This window comes from Cinclus cinclus, chromosome 4 (genome assembly GCF_963662255.1).
Source record: "Cinclus cinclus chromosome 4, bCinCin1.1, whole genome shotgun sequence".
NCBI lineage: Eukaryota > Metazoa > Chordata > Aves > Passeriformes > Cinclidae > Cinclus > Cinclus cinclus.
This window is the reverse complement of record NC_085049.1, coordinates 20,728,164-20,742,040: the sequence shown is the minus strand read 5'-3', so window position 1 is coordinate 20,742,040 and position 13,877 is coordinate 20,728,164. Positions and strand designations below refer to the sequence as shown.

Sequence of the window (13,877 nt, the reverse complement as noted above, 5' to 3'; positions counted from 1 at the left end):
GTCACAAGTTTAGACATTTTAATACAGTGATTTACACCAGAAAAAAACACCTAATTAAGAGGTAAGGAAAAAGAAAATGTAACAATACATACGACCACTCAGAATCCAACTGCTCTTTGTAGACTCTCAGGACGTGAAGAGCCACAGTCAAGTTCCCCAGATCCAGGAGTTCCCTCACTCGCTCTGAATTCAGGCAGGTGAACAGGACCATGCAGCAATAGGTGACAATTTTCTCATCGCTGTATGTCAGGCACATCCTTCAAGAGAAAATAAGGAGTTAAGAGCAAATTAAAACAGACCCTGGAAAAACAGGCTAGTGGCACTGAGCTTGCTGAGCTGTCCTTTGCTGTCTTTTTAGAGTTTGTCATTGCCTAAGGATAAAAGTCACTTGCATGGAAAAATATCCAACTCACAGCTGAAGGTCAAACTTCACAGAAGTTTACAAAATCAATGCCAAATTGCAACTGCTTTTCTTACTCTAAGGTCTTCCTAAACCCAGTGCTGACAAGCAGGCTCCGAAAACCCACAGAAAATGATTATCAAATTGAATCAAAGTGCCTTTGTCACCAGCTTACTACAAAAAATCTGTCTGAACACAACAACAGTGCTGTCATATGTCTGCACAAAATAGTTTATGTAATATTTCCTTCTTGTATGTCATCAAATCCCCAGGAAGATATTCTGGTGAGGTTAGGAGGGGGATGGAAGGATTGAAAGATATGAAAATTAAGGAACTTATAGATTAATCTGATCCACCAATACTGGCAGGTCTGCACAGCAGCAACATGAGAAGAGAAAATGCTGTGTTCTTGGAAATGAGTATAACTACTCGAAAGCATCTGAAATAACACTTATGTTTGAAACTCATCATTATAGTTTTCTTCCAGTTTCTGTTAAATTAAACCAATTTACTGTTAGTTTAGAACAAGCAGGTTTTTAAAGGTTCTGACTCCTGTGCCTGACTAACAAAAAACATCTACAGGATATGGTCTCAACCAGCCCATTCTCACCAAAGTTATTTTTCAGTTTCATGGTGCTAGCAAAGGCACAACTATAATGTACAAAAGATTTGAATACAACCACAGAAATGACACTAGAAAAAAAACCCGCATCCAGGCTTACAAGAAGAGATCTGGGAAAGCACACTTCCAAATGCTATTCTGGGAATCTCCATTTCCTGCTGCAATGTTTCCAAGAAACTGGAGACTACAACGGAGAGCTGAAAGAAATCCAGAAAATATATTAACAAGAATTCAAAGAAACACTTAAAATTTCACAAAAATGACATACTTCGATATTTCAGATACACAGTGCAGAATCCACCTCCAGGAAGCTTTAGGTACAGTATTTCACAGCTGCTGTAGATAAATATCTGCATTTTTTTTTCTAATGCAAATAATTTCACTAAGTACTTCAGAATTATACCCAAGACTTGTCTGAGTATTACACACTGGCTACAAGGGATTACAGGAACTAACTGACAGGTCCTTGCTCCTCACATTATATTCTGGTTAGCTGGACAAATCACTATAGACTATTATGATATGCTCAATGCCTTCTATCCCAGAATTTCTATACCAGAAAAATGAAAGTCAGCTCTCTAAACAGCTCTCCCTCCATTTTTGACACTGAATTTAATATGGCCTATTTCTACCTTTACTCCAAAGGATTTATTTTAGCCTCCTCTCAGTACAGATTTAAAATACGAGAAGATGGTATTTCACCACACAAGTTAATACTCTAGAGCAGCCACCAAAAGGTGTAAATTCATAAAAAACAATAGCATGAACCCAGAGACTTCACAAAATTAAAACACTTTTTTTGTGCTTGTCAACAGCTCTCAAGAGCCTGGCCCTTATTAATAAGTTGGAAAAGAAATTTGAAATTAAATGTTCAAATTCAGTTTAACAGATAGTACAAACAACAGTCTAATACATACGGAGGCAGCTAATATTTCCAGGTTCTGCAAATCTAAAATTAGGTCTCTTGGAAAGGTGCTGTGCTGTTGTGCCAGCTGGCAGCCAGATTTCCTACACAGGTCTGGGCATACATTCTCCTGAGAACAAGAAAACAAGTCTAAAAAGTGGCCACTTGGGCTTAGAAAAAAGAAATTTTTCTTTGCCATATATATATGCCCAAAATACATATGTATTCTCCATAATGCATCTTGAATTATATTCTCCTGTAGCTCTTAAGATCTCTGTAGTCTCCCCCTACACATCTGCAGTGGTTTATTATTTTCTGCTCATCACTGTGCTTCTGCTTCTCCCACTCATCTGGTTCCCATTGTGCTGACTAAGGAGTTTCTGAAGGGCAGCAAGCATGGGCACACCAGCAGACATTTTATGGAAACACTTCCCTGCTAGAAAAAAAAACAAACTAGGCAGTAAATCCTATGAACAGGGTATTATTTCCCTTGGTGAATTCCTTACCTATACAGCAATAAGAAAGTTCGCCCAAAGAAACATAAGGTTGGTTGACTATATTCCAGTTTTTCTTTAAAATTTCCTTGACCTTTTTTAGCTATCAATTACACCTTGGTTGTTAGAGATTAGTCTGTCCAAAAAATTCTACAGACCAAGGAAAAAAGTTCAAGATCTTGTAAAGTTACTGTTCTTACTGTAACAAAGAGGAAATGCCATGAACACATTTCCAGTACAGTAATAAATAGCTACAAATTCTCCATTAATCATGGAAGGAAGACAGAGGAAAAGGTGACAATTCTGTGGATGCACCCATGGAAAAAGAGTTTCATCACTAAGTGCTTGTTCTTAACCCAGTAAGAGTTAAGATTTTTATTTTATTTAGAGAACACAAATCAATATATGGGCAAGCGGATATTCCGTAAGACAAAACCTATCACATCCATTCCCAACTAAGCAGAGAAAGAGGATGCTTTAATAATGCCACACTTTGCCATACAAGTAATCTCACATGTTAACTCTCAGCAATTTGGAAGATGTGATTCTACAAACAGAAATGAGCACCCAAGGCAGCTGAGCAGAGCTCAGGGTCCGGGTCACACACCACGTCCAGCAGTCACAGATAGAAAGGCACAGATGAAGAGGCACAAACAGCAAGAAAAGTCATCACATCACACATAGAGTAGCTCATCACAGCTCTCTGAAGCACATCACAGCAGTACCTGTATGGCTGTGTTTAAAAAACCGAAACATCTGCCCCAGAACTCCACAGGTGCTGGTCTTGGAATACATAAATGTCTCATGCAGTGCTTCTCTCCAAATATAACTCCATGTAAAATGTACTAGCCTAGCACCAAACTACAAAGGGACAGTGAATTTTGATACAAACATTGCAAATCCATACTATTGTATTTATACTTTAAAAAAGAAACTCCCCAAAAATCCAACTAGAGCCACTGATTAACGAGGCATGTGTGTGTTAAAAAAATGCAATCACTGCAATAAAAGGGAAGTATTGCATTTTGAACTATGGAAATATTTTCTTAGCATTCAATTTCCATGTTTTTCTTCCCTCTTTTACCTCTACTGGATTCGACTGCTGCAATACATGATTGAAATATGCTTGGATATCTGTACAATACAAATACTGCTTTTCTCCTCTGTAATGATTTCTTCACTATAAAATCACAGAACCCTAGAACTATTAAGCTTGAAAACGACCTGTAAGATCATAAAGTCCAACCATCAACCCAGCACCATCATGTTTACCACTAAAGCATGTTCTCAAGTACCACATCCATATCTTTTGTGAATACCTCCAATGGTAACCCCACTGCCTCCCTGGGCAGCCCATTCTAATGCCTGTCCACCCTTTCCATGAAGAAAGTTTTCCTGATATCTAATGTGAACTTCCCCTGGCACAATTTGAGGCAATTTCCTTCCCTAGCCCTTCCATATCCTTACAGCAAACACAAGAAAATGTAGAAGCTGATGAAGAGAGACTTCCATTCTGCCATCCAATCAATAAGCCATATGCTTTCTGAAAGAGGGGAGGGGAAAAGGAAAACAAAAAAGAGGGGGAAAAAAAGACAGAAGTCTGAAAATACAAAGATTTCAACAAAGCTAAAAACAATTGTCTTAATTCAGTAGCTATCAGCATGGCTAAATTTTACTTTAAAAAAAGGTTACTCTATGTGTGGTCAACAGGAGTGTTTTTAACCTGCTGATAAACCACCATGAAATTGCATGTTCTAAGATGTAACTTCTGATACGCAAATCAACCCTGGAGCTGAAGAGATTTCCCCTCACCGAGATCTCAGTAGATCCTGTAAAAGCTTGGTGTTCTTTAGCAAATACACAGATTATATGTTGCTTTCACAACCAGTCTGCAACAGCTTAAGGAACTTCTCTAGGTTCTAAAAAATAACCTCTTTATACAACAGGGCAAAGGGTACAAGCAGAAACACTGACCCTTCACTCTTTAATGAATTCTGGTACCCAAATGTTTGTCTACATCCATGACAAAGGTGAGGCAGCTAATACTTGATGGCCCTGTATGAGGATGGTTTAAATGCACTCCAGCAGTTCAGTACCTTCAAGATCACAGCTCCCTTTCTTCATTCCAGTCCTTTATTATCACAGAAAAACTGAGCCAGGCTCTAGTGCACGCTTTTCATTTAATTGTTACATTGACATTATCTCATTTAAAAATTACATTAAATGGTCGAAAGGACCACAGTGGCTCATTTGGTCGCTGCTCAGCAGGGTCATCCAGCAGGGCACAGAATTGTGTCCAGCTGGTTCTGCAATATCTCCAGTGAGGAGACCCCACAGCCTCTCTGGACAATCTGTTCAGTGCCCAGGGAAGAAGTTCTGCCTCCTGTCCAGGTGGAACCCCCTGGGCTCAGTCCCTGCCCATGGCTCTGGTGCCATTGCTGGGCCCCCCGGAGCAGAGCCTGGGCCCTGCTCGGAGCCCTCCCTGCACACAGGGACACCCAGGGATGAGGGTCCCTCTCAGCTGGGGCTCCTCTCCAGGCTGGACAGCCCCAGCTCCCTCAGCCTTTCCCTGTCACAGATGCTCCAGTCCACACAAAGATGTCATTTCACACAATTGCAAACTGCAATCACAGAATCAGATTGTGTATTAGATCAAAATTAAAATCCCTTAAGTTCTGAGGACAACGACTAAGTATTAGGATTTTAAAACTCAATACCTTGTTTCCTTCTGTTCCGTACAGTCAGAACAGAAACCTACAGATGTGCCCAGCAATCAGTTCAAAACACCTTGACATCAACTGCAGAGGCTCGAAACAGTCGTAAGAGATTTCCATTCTCTTTATTTGGGTCAGACAACACAGTGACAGTTTTGAGTACAAGCCTCTGCCTCTACTGGAGTTATAAAACAAATAGAGATATAAAACAGATTCAACCAAAGCCCATACTTTGTACAGCCCATACTGTACAACATTGCTTGTCAGACTGCAAACATAAGGCTTACAAACTTGCATCAATCTTAATGCTCTAACTAGTAATATGCAGGAAAAACAGAGCTGGAGCGCCCTCTCTGCAGCGGGGCAGACACAAAGCCTAGCAAGTCCTGGGACCACATCCCAGGCTCTCGAAAGCTTGCACACTTTTAGAGCTGCCTCTGAACTTCGCAAATCAAAACTGTGGGGTGTGAGCTGTCACACAGAGTAGCTCTGGCTGTTTGTAAACAATGGCAGAATGCTTTGTGACAGACTGCCTTGCAAACACAAAACCTCCAACTCAGCATAAGGTGCAGACCTCTATTACTATAAAATGTGAGTTTCCACCACTATCATCCGGTTATTGACTCGTTTCCTTGTGGCTGCAAGTTAAAGCAACTTCCAGTCATAAAGAGTTATTTGCCTCTTCACCACCATGAATCATACCACAAATACTGATGAAAACGTATTTTCCTTGGAAAACAGTCTGTCTAGACTACTGGAATTGAATGTACAATACATATATTGGCTCTGCCATTAAATGTTATTAAAATTGTACTTAGTATTTTATCGCTGTAAATAAAATTATTGTCTAGCTACCCTTTGTATTTCCACCTTGGTCTTACTGCACTTGCTGCAGTGCAGACTAGTAACCCATTTTTACCATCTGTGGAATACCCAGAATGTTGTGTTTAGTAAGTTTCTGCTCTCCCTCCCCTCCATCTCCAAAACAAAGTCGTGGTCTTATTTTTTTTTATTTCCCTTCAGAAGTGTCAGCTCTAATTTTAACAGAGCATTCTGCGCATTGATTGGACAACACTTGTATTCTTGGAAGATAAATGTTTAGGCAAAATATCAACACTTGTTCTGACTTAAAAGGAGAATTTGACTTAAGTAAAATTCTTATTACACTATTAAAAATGTGGAGTTACAAATAAATTAGAAGGGAGCTGGAAGAAACCATCAGACCACACATCAAACTAGCCTCTGATGCAAATTAAGTTCCAATGAGGTCTCCTAATGGGAGATTCAAAAAAATCTTGTGCATTTACTAAGAAAAGAGTCAGTTTGACTGAACACTCAAGATCAGGTTCAAACCAACTCTGATTCATACAGCACTAACAAGACTTATTAAACACAGTTTAGAGCCATTTTTTAAATCTCCTGTTATTTTAATTGCATCATTTCATTTTTAGAAAGTAAACATAAATTTGTGCTCATTTCTTTAACAAATTATCTGTTAAAATATGAAGGCATATAAAATGGGACTCCTGTTATATCCCCACAAGTAGCAAAACCACATGCCTGAGATTACTCTCCTATGTGAAGTAAAACACTTTGAACTGCCTGCAGACCTGGGAACTGCCTTTATTAGCTTCCTGCACACATTAGGATGTAAAATCTTGTTACTGGATCAGCCCAAAAGCTGAGCCTAAATCTAATGCAATGTCTCTTTAAAGGTCCTGCAGCAGTGAAATCAGCAAGTAGCAAGTTTGAAGTACTGGGGAGTCTCAAACTGGGCTTAAACCATGCCAGGAAACCAAGAAAAATAAGAAGCACTGGCCACCCACTATGCACTATTAGTGGTGTCTGAATATGAGACACACTCCTCCTACATGATACCTTGCACAGGTCTGGAAAAAAAAATTATTAACACATGAAGTACTAACCAAGGTTTATGAACAAATTTCTCCAATTACTTTTGATAGCATACTGTGTATGTTGTTTCATTTAACCCAAAATTTCCACTGAAGTGCTTATATTTGCACTCAAAGAGCTGAATGATGTTTTTCTGTAAGTCTGTGGAAACAATATCCCCCCACTTACTTGTACCATTTATATTCTGTACCTCGCTAATAAATGGACCACAGTTCTTTTGGAATACAGAATTACAAGCAAAGTTCTACTTACTATTTTTACTTGCATAGCCACATTAATGTACAGCATCAGTTTTAGCATCAACCTTTTCTGAGCATTACCATTTAGCTTAATACCTGTAAAGGCAGCTTACCTCTTCTCATTGACATGTTATGGTCCCTTTTACACCACAAGTGGCATATGCCCAGAGGATGAAAGAAAGGGGAAGAACTCGATGTGTCTTCTGAACTTACTTGATGTCTCTACACATCACGTAACTTGGCACTGCTCCCTAAAATTCTCAACAAAAAGCGAGACACACAATTCTCTCCAAGCCCAAAGCTGCTAGCAAAAAAAAAGTGCTGCTTGTAATGCCTACAAGACAATAAAAGTCTTGTAGCTTTATGTCTGGAGAGCCATGGTTGGACAACTCCCCTTTTTCACCAGAACAATGCTCCTGTAACTGGAGAGTATGGAAGTTGTGCCATAGCAATGATAATCAAACAGTTGAGAGAATGACATGTGTAACTCCTACATAATCAGAAGCACTTAGAATTTTACCTCAACAGACAACAGATGCCCCCCATTGTTCCTTCTGCCCAGATTTTCCTCTAGCTTCTTTCCATCCTCCTTCCATCTTCACCTTCCCTGAAGGAAAAACTACAGTCCTCTTGGAGCCTCTGTGGAAGGCTCTTTAGAAGCGATATTTCATATTTCCTCTCAGCATATGTGAAAAAAGGTAATCTTCTTCTCCCTGCATTATATTTCTGATGCTCTGTCTTAAGGAAGCTCTCTGCAATTAAAAGGTTTGTTTGCCCCATTCTTCCCACCTTTATCTTGAGATCCTAATGTTCCTGCTGCAAAAACCATGGTGACCATCTTAAACCTAGGGATGCATCTGCAAGGTTTGATTCACATATATTTGTGTAGAACAGAAACCTGCCTCATTATGAATCTTGCTGACATTATTTGCTGGGGTAGGGTAGGGGACACTTAAGAGCAAGGAAGGAAGGAAAGGACTTTCAGAACACTGTATTTAGAGATCCACAGAAATATAGGTATTACCGTTCATTTCAAGCCTCAACCAAAGTAACCAGAAACCATTCTAATTAAATAGACATCAGCAAACTCCTATTTCCTTTGTGCTCCAAGCAGATATCAGTCCACATTATAAAACCACTATGCATGTGGCATAAATCAGCAACATTTTGGCAGGCTATACTAGAAAGCCTCCAAATTGCAGGAGCAGGGAAAAAACAAACCAGCTCTACACACTGTCTAAAAGCTGTACCAGCAATGAGAGCAGATGAGCCCACAGGGCAGCCCACTGGCCTACTAATTGTTCAGACTTAGGGATATTTCCTCAGGTTACTGTCTCTCCTAGAAGGAGCAAAATTATTTACACTGACAATGAGACAGCCACTGCTTCTGCCTCCCAGTACAGCAATCAAAACATCTTTCCATGAATACCACAAAGACAGTTTCAACCATCAGTACAAGTAGCATCAAACTGCTAGGAAAGCATGAGCTTTTTTATTGCTATTTCAAAGTCAGCTTCCATGCCATCCATGTCATTAGTACCTGACAGGAGAACCTCATTAGGCAGGATCTACTCTGTAGTTCAAATTGTGCCTCCACAAGTTGCTGCAATAAAACACTTTTATACTCACATATACACAGTCAACAAAATAATTCAGTCAGCACAGCTTAAATAGAGAAAGACTATTTACAAGGGCCTGGACTGACAGGACAAGAGGGAATGGCTTCCCACTGCCAGAAGGCAGGGTTAGAAGAAAAATTAGAGAAACTCGTCCCTATGAAGGCAGTGAGGCCCTGGCACAAGCTGCCCAGAGAAGCTGTGGCTGACTTAGCCCTGGAAGTGTCCAAGGCCAGGTTGGATGAGGCTTGGAGCTCCTGACATAGTGGAATCATGGCAGGGGGTGTGGACAAGATGATCTTTAACGCCCCGTTTAGAGTCACAGGCCATTCTGCAATTCTAAATCAGACCTTAACTGCAGAAGCAGCAAGACTCAAGGAGAGAATCAAGCCCACAGTAGGGAAAAAAACCCACTACCATGAATCGCTGCATTCAAACAGTGGGACATTCATACCAGAGTTAGGAAAAGGTTTTAAAATTAGAGGAGAGTCTTCCATGGGACTAATGAGGGATAAACACAGCAAACTGGAGCTTACTATATTTGGACACAAGAGCCTACAACTACAGCTGCCTGTAATAATGAAGATCCCAGCCCTGCTGGAAGTTGGAAGCCCCACCCCCTCTTCCTTTTCTTTTTGCCATTGAGTTAAGAAAATGCTGCATTTAAGTAGAGTCCCTGGTCCTACAATGGATCCTACAATGCCCTTCTTCAGTAGATCTAAACTCTCTCAAACCCCACTCCATTCCAAATGTTAAAAAATGGAAGAAAGAAATTAAGGCATGTGTAAAGTTCCCATATTAATACCAGATGCCACAGCCAACATTACGCAGACAGGTCAGGTTGAAAACACAGGTAACACTGGCATTTACTCAAAATCTCAGTTCTTGCTGTATCACACAAACGTACACAAATACCCCAGACCTGCAGGGCACAGGGGCTGTGCCCATACGCACTGTGCAAGATACAAAGTGTGGGAACTCCCAGTTAATGGGGCAAGAGGTAAGCACTGCAGGCAGGGCCAGTACTACATGCTCAAGAGCTTTAGAGAATTCTGTATTTGCTAACTCAGCACAACTCACGAGTTTAAGTGCTCTTGGTCCAGGTTTGGCTCTTTTTTTTTGCAGACAGCTGCAAGTGGTGTAAAGGTTGGTTCCCTATTTTAGAGTTTCTGCAAAAAGGCCAAAGCACAAAGCCTGGGAACAATGACCTGAACCAAGACCCAACCAAATCAGGGTCTTTCCACAGCCTTCAGTGAATTTTGGACCAAACTACGAGAACCAAGAGAACTTTCTTGCCCACAGGAGGTTGCATCAGGTTGGCATGATTTGGGTACATGAAGTTGCACTGCTGGAATCCTTGCTGTAGGTGTTCTGAAGACTGTTAATTTAAAAATACGTGGTAAAATTCACCAAAACACAGCAGAGACAGAACAGTTGCACAGTTAAAACTGCAGTACAGGGCAGGACTGGAGCATCTGTGCATCTGGTAACTTCCCACTGCCCAGAAGCAAGTTCTGCCTGTACCTTTAACCAACCAAGGGACATCTGCCTGTTGCTAGAAAACCTCACAACTGCTTCTTACCATACATGTTTCTGGGAGATGTTCACACTCATTTTTAAGAGAGACTCAGACTCATTTAAAAAAAAAAAAAAAGAAAAGAGCTAAACAGAAAGGAGGAACAGCAACAGGGGAAAAAAACCCACCAAATGGTACAAAAGAACAAACCAATTACTTAAAACTTTCCTGTCTGGTAAAGCAGTAAAACGGTCTGAGCTATAGTAATTAGGGGATAGCAAAACTCAAAAAAACAGAGGATTTTCTTAAGCTATGGAAACACAAAACCAAAATCCCAATACAAGTGCAACTAGCAGTTTACTCCTACCAGATAGCATATCAACTGATTCTTAGGGCACACACTCTGCAAATGCTAGAGACCATGAAAATCCCAATATTTTTTTTATAGATTGGAAAAACACAAAGGCCAAAAACAACACCAATAACTCAAATAAAAAACTCATGCTTATGTTTACATAAAAGTTTGATGAGTATAATATATTCGTCACACTCCCACAATTATTCCCCGAAAATACTATAAATATTATTTTGACAATGTAATTATAGTTTTTACTTTAACAGTGGCAGCAAAGTATTGGCACCAGTCCCCCATACAAAAATCCTAACAGACAAAGCAAAGATCACCCATTGAAAATGTCAACTCTTAAGGTCAGGGCTGTCCTTTATTCCTGTGTCTAAAAAAATGTCTGTTTAACTTAACAGCTGGTTTATTTAGGCTGTAATACATACATAGTTTTAATTATGCTAGCTGTAAGCAAAAGGAAACCCCAAATACAAAAATAAACGGGAGTGCAGATTTTTAAATTCTCTTTTCTTCCATGCAGCTGAGGCATGTTCTTTCATGCAGCTTTTTGGCAATTAATTCCATGGACTGTGGGTCCACTCAGGATCTGCTTTCTCCCTCTTCCTATCCCTCAAAAGAAAAGCTAATATAAACTCAAATTCAGAAATGTCACCTATCAACAGCTCATGATGACTGTATGACAGGTAAAATTATTCAAGCTTTATAACCACTCACTCCATGTAAATCAGCACATAACATGACTTGTACAAAAAAAATTGCAGCACAATAATTTACTGTATTTGGTCACAAACACCCCCAAGATCTCTAACAAAACAGTATGCCTTTTCCTTCATAAATATTTGGGACACTGATGTGGGAAGAGAGGAAAGATCAACTTCCTTCCTTAATCCTGTTGGTTTAAATTTAGTAGTCATTGTCTATGAGAGTCTCCAGGACACAATTTAGAAATTGCACCTTCTCCAAATCTCTCTGAACAAGCCTGTGTGAAGACACTTGTTTGGACAGTTACAGACCTCTGTTTATAGACAATAAAACTTGGCAATGGTTTCCCAAATGCATTGGATGAGCTCTGCTGTCTGTCTAGCAAAAAGTTACTATCTGTGTTCCATCATTTATTAGATAAATAAATATTGACAAGAAACAGTAAACAGTTAAGGAGACATGGCTGCCCAGTTAAGAAGGAATACAGGAAAACCAACTCAGTGTACTTTGGCAGGTCTGAAAGCATTTCCTTCCCCTGCTCTTCTAAGTACCTTCAAAATCAGCCTGTCTTGATTTTCCACTGTAATTCCAAACTGCTAATTCTTGAGTGCAGAAATGGAAAAGGTGAGAGCAAAGAAACATCTTCACCGAGTGAGGACAGACTGAAAGTTTTGTTTCCCCTACATCCTCTTGAATAAACAGAAAGTACTTCACTGCTATCTACCCATTTTTGTGTTCAGGAATACTTTTACAAACCTAACAATTTAACCTTGTTTTACTCATGTTCTTCTTCAGAAAACCAAAAACATTTGATTAAATATCTCCTTTTCTGTAAACCTTTGAAAAGTACTTTGTATTAACAACTTTTTTAGAATGTGAAGGTACCCAATGTAGGCGCTGGAAATTTCTTTCCTCTTGCCATTTATTTTTGGGGATTTCTCCTAACGAAACATCAACACGATTTTCTAGTATTATGTGAGTGGCTTTTGAAACCCAGCATGTCTTCACCTTCAAAAGCTTAGAAAGAAATCAAGTATGCCTCTTTGTTCAGCCACTTAATGTTCTCCTGTAGACCTCAGGGGAACATTTGTCTTCTTACTTCATCCAAGACGAAATGTTTCCTTCTCATTTGGCTTTTGCAAGAAGCAAGCTCTGGAAGCTATAGATAGGCCTAGGTCCCCTACATCTAATGTTTGAAGCACATGCACACCCCTGTGCCTTTTAAAATTTCATTTTACTGTGCATGAAAGAGTGGCATTTTTATTTATACAGAGTTCTGAATTCAAAGGTTACTCATTGCTATCTCTTCTGCAGAGTGCTTCTCTTCCACGCTGATGGATTAAAAAACACTTCCCAAGGCACTTTCTTCCTAGACCATGAGCAACCCATAAAGCACCAATGGCTCAAGAGCAACTGGGTTTTCATTAAGTGAAAGAAAAATATGCATGAGAACTAATCAGCTCCAGAACAGCTGGAGTAGTTCAACAACACTGACTGAGGCTGAACCCATGGTACTATTAATGGTCCTGGTGGACAGAGGAGAGAGGAAAAAAAAGGTGGCAGAAAAACAGAGAGAAGAAGGGAGGATAAAGGAAAAAGGAGAGATGAGAAAAACAGGAGAGGAAAAAAAGGGGGACAGAGGGGAAAAAATGAAGAGGAAAAAGCAGAGAAAAGGGGAGAGAGGGAAAAGAGAGGAAAAAAGATGGGGGGGAAAAAAGGAGGGGGCAAAAAAAAGGCTCAAAGAAAGGAATGTTTTTATAGCTCCCTTCGAAGAATATGGCATTTTTAGTACTTGAAAAATACTTAAAATAAGGTATGACATATTTTCCCACACATCCTCCCTCACAAAAGGAAGCATGAACAGGTGTTAGACACGATATTCATGTTGCTGAACTTCCTACCAGAAAATGCTCATGTTACTATAATAAGCGCAATATTAAAAAATTTACATAGAGTCATCTTTCATCACTGCTTTTAAAAGAATACTGTAAGTTCTGTTCTGAAGAGAGTATCTGTAGCTGTTTAACTACACCTAAACACTTAGAAGAAAATTGGAAGCAAGGTCAAATTCCTGTTCATGGATTCAAGCTATAATCCACTACAATTTAACCAAAGTTTCTGGACTTTGTAGAATTATGAGCAGAGAACACCCCAAACCTGCCTCTAACACCTGGACACAGGCTTTGGCTGAGATCCCCAGCAGTGCCTGTGACATGAAACCAGGCTCCTAACATTCTGTACCAAAAAAATTCTGTACAAGCAATAGTGTGGTAGCAGGACCAGGGCAGTGACTGTCCCCTGTGCCAGCACACTACTGAGGCACCTCCAACCCTGTGTCCAGTTCTGGGCCTTTATCTAAAAAAAATAAGACACTGAAGGGCTGGGAGCACGT

At 39.9% G+C, this 13,877-nt stretch overlaps 1 protein-coding gene across 1 annotated transcript in view; it reads right to left on the bottom strand.

The window, feature by feature from the left end:
- ATXN10 (ataxin 10) overlaps positions 1-13,877 on the bottom strand; it is a gene marked incomplete at its 5' end in the record, with an annotated part of 93,218 nt that overhangs the window by 65,249 nt on the left and 14,092 nt on the right. Inside the window, 2 exons of the mRNA XM_062491571.1 lie at positions 93-257; positions 1,123-1,219. Of these exons, the coding sequence (XP_062347555.1) occupies positions 93-257; positions 1,123-1,219 (262 nt within the window). The remainder of the gene's footprint in view (positions 1-92; positions 258-1,122; positions 1,220-13,877) is intronic.